Source organism: Prunus persica, chromosome G3 (assembly GCF_000346465.2).
Source record: "Prunus persica cultivar Lovell chromosome G3, Prunus_persica_NCBIv2, whole genome shotgun sequence".
Lineage (NCBI taxonomy): Eukaryota > Viridiplantae > Streptophyta > Magnoliopsida > Rosales > Rosaceae > Prunus > Prunus persica.
The window spans coordinates 14,294,476-14,304,894 of NC_034011.1; the positions used below are offsets into that span (position 1 = coordinate 14,294,476).

At 37.4% G+C, this 10,419-nt stretch overlaps 2 protein-coding genes across 5 annotated transcripts; one reads left to right on the forward strand and one right to left on the reverse strand.

Moving 5' to 3' along the window:
- On the forward strand, window positions 900–5,323 carry LOC18766069. 3 transcript variants are annotated; one of them, XM_020560825.1, is made up of 5 exons: window positions 900–1,516; window positions 1,712–1,870; window positions 2,514–2,732; window positions 3,903–4,107; window positions 5,238–5,323. In XM_020560825.1, exons 1-5 carry the CDS (start codon window positions 1,313–1,315, stop codon window positions 5,273–5,275), a joined length of 825 nt encoding a protein of 274 aa, XP_020416414.1. In that variant the 5' UTR covers window positions 900–1,312; the 3' UTR covers window positions 5,276–5,323. The 3 variants fall into 3 exon arrangements, with proteins under 3 accessions (XP_020416414.1, XP_020416413.1, XP_007198946.2); XM_020560824.1 differs by lacking the exon at window positions 5,238–5,323 and adding an exon at window positions 4,650–4,705; XM_007198884.2 differs by lacking the exon at window positions 5,238–5,323 and having other exon boundaries at window positions 905–1,516; window positions 3,903–4,400.
- On the reverse strand, window positions 5,062–9,598 carry LOC18766046 (protein ACCELERATED CELL DEATH 6). 2 transcript variants are annotated; one of them, XM_020560823.1, is made up of 3 exons: window positions 8,514–9,598; window positions 6,069–6,601; window positions 5,062–5,924 (listed from the first exon to the last, which is right to left on the reverse strand). In XM_020560823.1, exons 1-3 carry the CDS (start codon window positions 9,376–9,378, stop codon window positions 5,244–5,246), a joined length of 2,079 nt encoding a protein of 692 aa, XP_020416412.1. In that variant the 5' UTR covers window positions 9,379–9,598; the 3' UTR covers window positions 5,062–5,243. The 2 variants fall into 2 exon arrangements, with proteins under 2 accessions (XP_020416412.1, XP_020416411.1); XM_020560822.1 differs by having other exon boundaries at window positions 5,062–5,963; window positions 8,514–9,597.

Genomic DNA, 10,419 nt, shown 5'->3' on the forward strand with positions numbered 1-10,419 from the left:
AATTCTTTCATTGCCAGTGCATGCAATCGATGCTTCCAATCATGCTTGGAAAACCTCTAGCTTCGGCTTTTTCTAGAAGCCTTTGGAGGTCCCTAGGCGTAGGTTTGCGAAGCTAGTCCATGGTGTAGAGAGTTTCGATTGCATCATAGAATCTGACCAAGCTCTCTAGAGTAGTAGACTTCCCCATCCTAGCAATCTTATCCACCTGATCAGCAGATGCACCATATGTCAGCATTCATATAATAGTTGTAAGCTTTTGCTTCGGAAGAAGCTCCAAAACCCTAGCACCATCACACTTATGAACGAAGTATGCATCATAATTACAAACATCATGCATGACTTTATTGAACAAATGAGGTTGCATTCTATATCGCCCTAGAAAATCAACATTAGAGTACATATAATTTGGGATAAAGTAATCTTCCAAAAGATTCTTACCCCGAGAATGCTTATGTCTGTCCACATTCCGGCCACGGCCGACTTGTGAACCATGACGACGGCCTTGGCTAGATAGATGCAGCATACCCACTGCCATGGCAACTTGTTCATCATCTTCTTGTTGCACCTTTTTTTCTTCAGCTCGTCTACGCCTTCTTTCTTTAATTTCTCACTCTTGCCTCTCCTAGCATCTCTTCATGTTTGACATTCAGAGTGGAGTATGAAATCTAAAATATGATAAATGAAAGGACAGATAAGATCTGGTGTGAGAGGTATGAGCCGAGCCTCTGGTTTTGTAGAGAAATTTAGAAGATAGAGATGACACGTGGTGCGATTTTAGAGGGTGAAAATCTTATCTGAAATATGATATTTATATTTTATAATAAATATCGACACGTGGTACCCGAGAATCTTATCCTAAAATTTTATCTGAAATTTGCGATTTAAAAAAAAAATAAATGTCAACATGTGGCAACCGAGAATTTTATCCGAAAATTTTATCTAAAAAATTTATTCGAATTATAATATATGAATTTTATAATAAATATTGACATGTGGGAACTCAAAATATTATCCGAAAATCTTCTCCAAATTAATTGTTTAGGTAAAATAAAAAAAAATAAAAAATAAAAAAATAAAAGTAAATAGTATTTTTTCTTTGCCAGAGCAATGGCTGGAAACACACATTTTACAGGGCTGATTATTCACATGAATAGTAACAGCCCTCGCCTCCACATGCCCTTTGCCATGGCAAATGGATGAAAGTTCTATTAGCGCAAATTCCCCAGTTAGGCCTAAGACCATGTGGTTTACCCATCGATGATTGGGTAGCGGCGGGACATGAGGAGGAGCAGAACCATTGCTTCGGGACAGAATGATACGGTTACAGTGGCAACTGTGGCATCCTCTACACCTTGCACCAAAAAAACCCATTGGAAATTTTAGCAGACCACTAATTTCCTTTCTGTCTCCTCATACTCTTCTCAGTTGCACCAATTCCAAATCCAGCTTAAGCTCCAAAGTTTCTTTCAAGTGCTTTTGTCACAAAACTGAAAACACCCATGAAGCCTCTTCTCAGGTTCAACTCCGCTCAATTTTCTCTTTGAACTTCTCTTCTTTATATATCAGATATTTTCTCAGAGGAATTTTATGCGTTAATGGTGAATTCATTGTACAACTGGCCTGTCAACCATATTCTTTTGGGTTCTTTGGCTTTATTTGTTCTTAAACCAAGCATGAATGAAATGGGCTTCTTTGTGATTCTAAATTGTAGGGATTCTCGGTTTTGGCAGCAGATGCTCCATGGGACCACGGAAGTTTATGGAGCACTATGGCTTTCTATATGTTCAGTTTGCACATTCCTCTGAGTTTTGGAGGGTTGTCTGTGGTTGCTCATGTATTGCATGAACCTATTCTTGATCCACAGATAGAGGTGAGTTTGTTTCTTGATTTGTATGATCGACCTGGCGCAAAAATGCCTTTTTACACTATTCGATTCCCGGAAGAATGGGAAATGTTAGAGGATACTTACACAAAATCCTTTACCGAGAGGGGCAATCTTACTTCCCTTTTCATCATTTAACATTTAACATTGAAATGTAGGTGTCGTTTTTCGGGGGCTGAATTTGGATTTGTTTGTCTTCTGTCCTTGTGTATGGATTGGCATATGCTTTGAATTGAGGCTAATGAACCACCCAATAATCAAGTAGCCCATCCAGTCCTCTCTTTACATCAAACTTAGGATTCAAAACTCAAAAAAGTGACAATGGTTACGAACGTACATGGTTCTGTAATGCAGAGATAGGAATCTCATTGGCATCTTCGAATTACCAATTGAAATTTGAAACAAGCAACGATTAGCATCCCGTGGCATAGCATTGTTCCCACGCCCATAAGATCTGTAGTTCAGTAGATAACTCTCTTAGTAATGGGATTTCATGGATTCTGTTCTGCACTGATACCTAATTTGAACAAGTTCATATATGGACTCTCTAGCATTTGAACAAACTTTAGCCTTACATTAATAAAGTTGCACACTTATAACGGATCTTGGTTTCCTTTTTTGGTTATTGCAGGCAATATCATTGCTTGGAGCTCAAATTTTAGAGCTCATTGCAGCTCTAGTTCTTCTGCAGAGCACTGCTAAGCCACAATATAAGTTTGTGGATTTCTTTAAAGCTAACGAAGTATCAAAAGAGAGGAGCTGGCTGTTGGCATCAGCTGTAGGATTTGGGTTTCTATTCATGTTGGTTTTCCTTACTTCCTTCCTTGCTGATAGTGTTGTTGGGCCCAAGGTTCGTTTGATAAACTTAACTGCTTATGGTTTTCTGCTCTTGTTATAATATTTCATGAACTTTCTCATCCAAGAAAAAAAAAAAGGCAATCAGAAACTGGGATAAGTGCCTTTTCTACAATTGGGTAAGCTAAGTATTTGAACAAAAGGAAGGCAGATATATGCCCTTGCTTTATTTTTCAGAACTGTATGTTATACTTTTCTTTTGCCTAGAGCATACGTCTATAATGTCATACAAATGATAGAAGTTACAATGATTAAGGTATCCAAATATGGTAAATAAATGGTTTTTGAGAATAATACAACCAATCTGATGATGGATGAGATCTCATAGTAATTAATGATGAGTTGCAGGAAGGAGGTTGTATCCTTCATTTCACATGATTCATAGTGCGTAGAGAATTTGAGAGATGAAACTGTATAGGGGACTGATTCTCATTGACTTGTTAACTGTAGGCTCACAATGGTTTCACTAGCCAAAACTGAACAAACTGACCACTACATGGTCTGATGACTCAGTTTGCTGTGATGATACAGTAGCTAATATAACATTGTTTGGTGCTTGATAAAATGTTTCTGATATTAATTTTAATTTGATTTCACTATTTATGAGTAAGTGGCTGTGGTTTGGTTTTAACTAGTTTAGAATCATATAATGCTTGGTAGAAGAGGCTTTTACAATTGGAATTAAGGATTTTCCACCTTTGTTTAAATGATCTCAAAACTGTATCAGACAAGAAGTAAAATATGTTTTGAAAGGGTCCAAAAAGAAATGAATAAGGGGATTAAAGCCTAATCTAATTCACTGGAAATTTCCCAAATCAATCTTGCAAGTTAGAAAAGATTTCTTGATTTAGTATATCTCTTATTTCGTCTTTCTTGACCTTTTCAATCTACATGTTTTCCAATGCAATTTAACCCTTAACTCTAAGCAGTTGCTTCAACAATGTGTATCATCTGAGTCCTTAATGCAAGTAGAAAAAAAAGAAGTTGGCTCATTTTCTAGCTGTTGTAGAGTTTCATAATAAATTGTTTTTGCCTTTTCAAATTGTTCTCAAGTTCTTATTACAGCTCATTTATATTTCTCTAAATAAATATGTCATTGATTTAGTAATTTTATGGATACTCTGTTCCTCTTTCAAGTATTTTATTTTACACCGTATCATTGCAGGCTATAAACAACCCTGTACTCAAAGAAATCCTAGTAAGCAGCAACATCTCAAAAGCTGCTTGTGTCCTTGTATATTGCATTGTCACTCCTGTGCTGGAAGAAACTGTTTACAGGGGATTTTTATTGGCGTCGATTTTGTCCACTATGAAATGGCAGTCAGCAGTTTTGATAAGCTCAGCTATTTTTAGTGCAGCTCACTTGTCTGGTGAGAATTCCTTACAGTTGTTCATCATTGGATGTGTGCTTGGATGCTCTTACTGTTGGACTGGAAACTTGAGATCTCCCATTTTAATACATTCCCTGTACAACGCCATGACTCTAATGATAACATTCTTATCTTGAATTTCACATTTAAATTTCCTCACAGTTCTATCCTGTTTCTTGAAAGTGGAACCTACTTTTGTTTCTCAGGAGTTAGGTAATTGATACTATGGCTTTGAATTAACAGTGCTCACTTGATTTTCTGATCAATGTTATTAAATCACACGATTGGTTTGAGCCTCACAATATGCAATCACATAGTTGAATCTGTCAGTTTTGATACTAGAAACAGGCAAAAGACTCTTCTCCACTAGTGCATTTTCTAATAAATGAAAGACTAGGCTTACATTTTAATGAACATGATTTGCATATTTTCCTCCCTTTTGGATTCCTGCTTTGGTTATCCTTGAAAGCTAAGTCTTGAAGTTGGTTTTGCCACCCAATTAGAGATGGATGCCATAACATAGGATTGTCATGATTCTTCAGGTCAAGTGAAGATCATCGGGAGTGATTTTCATAGCGTCTAGGAAACTAGCCCAAGATTTTAGTTTCCTTCTCTATTTATTCTTCTCTTCAAGATTTCTATGGCATTTAGCTTTCAACTCTCCGAATCCACATACGCAGTCATGTTCACCATAGAATGTCATGTATGTTAAAATTTCTAGCAGGGTGAAAATACTGTGTTTTTTTTCTTTCTGTAGCTGTGCGCATGCAGGCCAGCTAAACTTGAATGTTAATAGATGACTAGACTGCTTGGTATAACAGTGATATTCATGGCATACTCATCTATGCTCTGCCTACCTTCATTCCTTATCCAAATCTTCCATAATCTGGACATGTCATGTTCATTCTAGAATTATGCATGCAAATAGGAGTCTTAATGTAGAACAGGCAGACGTTTAGCCCAGAAAGTTTTTTTTTTTTTTTTTTTGGTTGAAAGCCGACAAAGTTTTATAATGTAGTAACATTATAAAATACAATGACCCATACACCAAAAAAAAAAAAAAAAAAAAAAAACACAGAGTATATAGTTAATAATTCTTATTAATTCTTAATAACTTGGTGCTTCGACAGGGGAGATTACTCTTCTTCTAGATCGTTGCTGTAACTGAGCGCTGCCAAATAAAAGGGATAATAGGTGATGTAATGAAAAGTAGGTGTTGTATCTGGAAAGAAGAGTGGGCTGAAAAATATTATGACACTGTAAAGAAAGCATATTCCGATGATCAACACCACGATTGAAAGCCAACGAAGGTTGCTTACGACCACATAAACGCCAGCCATAAAGGCTAAGGACAGCATGCCAAGCGCAACCCCCAGCAGAGGCATTACCAAACGAAGAGCTGTGAACACCAAAATTAGGTCTCCCACTTGTGCCCAAATGAGAGTAACTGCAACAAAGATGGAGCTATACATAGCTATGGTGTTACTGATCACAAACACTTGGAACATAACCTCGGTTAGCAAGGTTGCTTTGCCCTCATGAGGACCGGAGTTATTGTAGCCACCCGGCATTGTGAAACCGGCTGCAAATGTCACTGTAGCTATAAGTGTAGTTACCACCAATAGAGTGTTCACCCTGTCCTTGTAACTTTTCTTGTTAGGAAACTGTAACTCCATGCGGTCTGCTCTACAAGAATTTATAATTTCATCTCGGACATCTTGACTCATAGTTGCGACATGTCCATCCTTGTCTCCTACATCGTCTTGCTGTGGACTCTGCGCATTTGTCCGTGAGAGAACATGCAGAGGCTGAGCTCGCTGCGCACCGCCAGATTTCAGTGCTACCCATGTTAGTCTCTGTATGGTGGGACAGAAAAATCATATTCATTGCCAACAAAAACGAAACAGATCATATAGAATAGAACTGGGCTACTTCCCCTAAAACAAATATAGCTGACTTACCCCATGAAATGAAGCAACAGCTTCCATAGTGGACTCTGCAATGTCAAGAGCTGTCATGCCTTTATTGTTCAAAAGCATTAAGTTGGTCTTTTTTTCCCATGTGAAATATTTCACAACTCTTGGATGCCGATGAATTGTTGCCAAATGTAAAGGGGTATTTCCCTCCTTATCCTGTTGGTTTATCAACATCCGAAACCCATTACCTTGTCTTAGAAAATAGTTAACAAGGGCATGTTTTCCAAATTTTGCTGCAAGATGGAGTATATTTTGGCCATCTGAGTTTGGCAATTCCTTCGAAGCTGGAAAATGTCGAAGCAGCTCTTCAACAATCTTGTCATAACCTTTGCTTGATGCAGAATGGATCGGGAGGAAGCCACTAGTATCTGCTTGATTAGAGTCAGAGGGACATTTGTCCAAGAAGAAGCGAACCCCTTCGAGATAACCAGTTGACGCTGCATAATGAAGTGGGGTCCTTCCTTTCTCATCTTTTACGTTGATGGTAAATTCCATGGTTGATATTATCTCTAGGAGCTCTATCATCAATAATTGAATCAAGTATACAGATTCAGAATGATATAAATTAGAGTGCATTGAAAATAGTTTTTAATTCGTCGTCCTTATCTTTTTTTGTCTCTTCAATTGATGTTTTCGTAGTACGCATGTAATTTAGAGAATTTATAATCATGCTCTCTATTTTTTAGTTAAAATTTAGCTAAAAACACATAAAAGCTATTTTAGGAGCTCTCTATAAAATTTCAACTTCAATCTTACAATCTAGTGTAGGAAATCATAAATACTTTAATTCTTTTTTAATTCAACATAAATAGTTCATCTTCTCTATATAAAAAAAATATAAAAATAGGTAATAGTTTAAAATATTTATTAAATAAGGTATTATTAAATTATAACGAGTCACTAGGAGTTCATTCTCTCTCCTCATATTTAAGAGCTCCTAGAGGTCTCCTTATTTTAAGTGCTGGATAGGGAGCATAGTTGGAGGTGGGTTTTCTCACTTACCCCTTAAATTCTATCTAAAGAGGTGGTTTAGGGAGTTCATTACGGATGCTCTTGGACCCGACCACTTAATTCTTGTGTTAAGTCATGGACAAAGTCCATGCCTTGAGACTCTAAATCCAAAATTCACCGAAAGATACTATGTAGGATCTCTTTGTAACATGCATTTTCATTCTATGATCTCATATTCACAATTTGACCCCAAAAAATTTCATTTCCAAGTTCTACATAAAATTGAAAAATGAAAACTAAAATCAAGTACGCAACAGCTTTTGTTCAAATTTCACTTTTCATTTGTTTTGAAAACTAAAATTAGTTACCAAACACGTTTTTAGTTCTTAGTTTTTGAAAAATAGAAATTGTTATCAAACAGACCCTTAATTACATATTATATTATTTTAAAATTGGGTCATAGCTGGTTTGATTTAAGGAATTAAGCATAGCTATGTACGAGACTAAAATATGAACCACTCTGAAACACAAATTTTGGGCACCAAGAGCCAGTTCAATTGCATCTACCAAGACACAAACAACCTAGCACTTGTCATTCTTTAAACCCATCATAACTCCATATTTCAATGATATAATTGTTGGTGTAGTGGCTCGATACAAGTCATGATGTGTAAGTCCCACATCGGAGAATACAACAATAATCTGTAGTTCAAATATAGGTACTCCAATCCTAATTGCACCGAGGTCTTTTAAGTTAAAACCACACACCTAGTGTCCATTAAGCCTAACCCAATCCAAGTATTGTGCCTTGGTGGTTAAGGTGTGGACAATCTCGGTGCATGGTTTGTGGAGATCTTCGTCTTCGTTTAATTATTTGGTAAACTTAAAAACTAAACATTCTTTGATTTGAATGAATTTTTGCAAGGATGATTTCTGATTGTGAGATAGATTGTAAAGTGGGGAAAAATGTACGGTTAGTGTCCTCTTAACTTACTGTCTTCATTTGTTTATTTGGTAAAATTTAGAAAACTTAACATTCTTCGATTTGAATGAATTTTTATAGGGATTATCTTTCACTAATGATCTAACAAGTATACAATTCGGATTGTGAGATAGATTGTGAAGCAGGGAAAAATGAGTAGTTTAGCAAAATTTGGGTCCCATATTTGTCACATTAGCATTTTTAACGGAGTTTTTAACAGACTTGACAATGAGGGGCAAAATAAGACACAAAACATTAGTCAATGGGACAAAATAGGTCACTTAACTTTAAGGGTGTTTAGTGGGAATTCACCAATATTTCAGGAGGCACTGTAGCACTTAAGCATTAAAAACAAAATTAAATCTTCGTTTTTTTTTTTGTTACTGAACCAGAAAATAACTTCGTAAAAATAATTGAAAAAGCATGGAGACATGATGGAACAATTAAACTTAGCTGATTCCATGTGGTGAGTAATTGAAATTTCAAAAGAAAAATACCTTTGTTCTTGGCCAGAATTGCAGCATGCAATGGGGACTTCCCTTCCACCGCCAAGTTCCTAGGCGACCGGTACCGTTGACTTATACACTTCACAATTCGGACATCCCCTGCTTGAATGGCCAGATACAAAGGTGATTTGCCTTCCTTATTTGTAGAAAATGAAACCGGATGGTCATGATCCGGATCGGCCACAATCAAATATGTTGCCACTTTTTTGTGGCCTTTAATCAGTGCTTCATGCAAAGCCATGTTTTCCTCATCATTTTTCATCCTCAGCAACCGCATGCGGTCGTTTTCAATATCTGTGACATTGCTTTCACCTGAACCTGGATTCCTTGATGACATATAATTTTCAATATCTGTTGCTTCTCCTTCACTTGAGCAGAGATATTTTACCATATCCAGATTCCCATCTCTGGCCGCAAGATGGAGCGCAGTGTCTCCTTGAAAGTTTTTCTCGAACAAAAGGGGCTTGTGAAGTTTTACGATCTCAGATGCTAGAACTTCATGGCCGAAGCTCACAGCTATGTGAAGAAATGTGTTTTTCAAGGGGCTTAGTTCGCAGAGTAGCTGGATGTCAACATTTGCATCATTTGTACTCTCACGCTTGCCCACAGTCACTAGAAATTGATCTAGCCTGCCCTCAGTTGCACACTTGTACAGCTTCTGGTACGGGTCTGCTATTTCGTCAAGGTTCTGGAGTTTATGTGCTTCTTTCTTCAATACTCCTGTCCACACCCTCGCAAATCCATCTGCCAACTGTATCCATAAGTGTTCGTAATCCGAGAGGAGCGGCGACCCCAAACCCCAGTAGATTATGCGAGTAATTCTTGCCAGCACGATTGTGATGAGGCCCTCCGCCATGAATGCCTTCCTAAATATAATTCTTACCTGACGAGCGAGAGCGACCCTCCTTAAGTACGTAGCTAGAGAGCCCTTCAACCTTTGCACGGAGACGGAGAGGGAGAGGGAGAGACACAGAGAGTGTCTAACTACTACTATGGGTGTTTTGCGGCCAGAGGAGTTATTAGAGACCACTTGGGTAACTGGATTGGTGGGTTTGTTGCAACTTGGGGAAAGGACAAATCCTTGAAGCTGAGCTGGGGCGCTTATTTTATGGTCTAAAATTAGCTATTAGGAAAGAAATTGTTGTAAAGGTTTTTGTGGAGCCTACTAACTATTCGTTTGAAGATTTTGGGTAAAGTTTGTTTGCAACTTGCTCTTACTGCACATTCACGTGGGTTGGCTACCTACCTCTACCCAATCTGCCTATAAGAGCAACTCCACCCATTCGCCCTTTGTCATGGCAAGGAGGGGGGGCACTAAGGTAACCACTATTCACGTGAATAGTGGTTGCCCTTGAAAAAAGTATTGTGTGTTTCCATTCGTTGCCATGGCAAAGGGCAATTACTATTCATTTTTTTGTTTTTTTCACAAATTTTTTTACCTCAATAATTAATTTGGATAATATTTTCGGATAAGATTTTCGGGTTCCTACGTATCAAGTCTATTCATATCTCATAATCGGATAAAATTTCCGGATAAGATTTTTGGGTTCAAATTTCGAATGAATTTCTAAATTCAAATTTCAGATAAATTTCAAATTTCGAATGAATTTCAAATTTCAGATAAGATTTTCATCCTATCAAATCAAGCCATGTGGCATCTCTATCTGGCCAAATTTTTTTATAAAACCAGAGGCTCAGCTCATACTTCTTACACCACATCTTTCTATATTTTCATTTCTCAGAGTTTAGAATTCATACTCCATTCTCAATGGAAGATTTGAGGAGATGCTTGAAGAGGCAGGAGCGAAAAACAAATGAGAAAAGCCGTAGACAAGCTGAAAGGCAAAGGTTGCAGGGAGAGGAAGATGAACAAGTTCTCATAGTAGTGACTTTGCTT

What these genes read in the sequence shown, in the direction of transcription:
- LOC18766069 (XM_007198884.2), top strand. Translation starts at nt 1,313, where the DNA reads ATGATACGGTTACAGTGGCAACTGTGGCATCCTCTACACCTTGCACCA. An exon ending in TTCTTGATCCACAGATAGAG is followed by an intron (nt 1,871 to 2,513) that starts GTGAGTTTGTTT and finishes TGGTTATTGCAG; the next exon opens with GCAATATCATTGCTTGGAGC. An exon ending in ATAGTGTTGTTGGGCCCAAG is followed by an intron (nt 2,733 to 3,902) that starts GTTCGTTTGATA and finishes GTATCATTGCAG; the next exon opens with GCTATAAACAACCCTGTACT.
- LOC18766046 (XM_020560822.1), bottom strand. Translation starts at nt 9,378, where the DNA reads ATGGCGGAGGGCCTCATCACAATCGTGCTGGCAAGAATTACTCGCATA. An exon ending in AATTCTGGCCAAGAACAAAG is followed by an intron (nt 6,602 to 8,513) that starts GTATTTTTCTTT and finishes TATTGATGATAG; the next exon opens with AGCTCCTAGAGATAATATCA. An exon ending in CTGTTGCTTCATTTCATGGG is followed by an intron (nt 5,964 to 6,068) that starts GTAAGTCAGCTA and finishes CCCACCATACAG; the next exon opens with AGACTAACATGGGTAGCACT.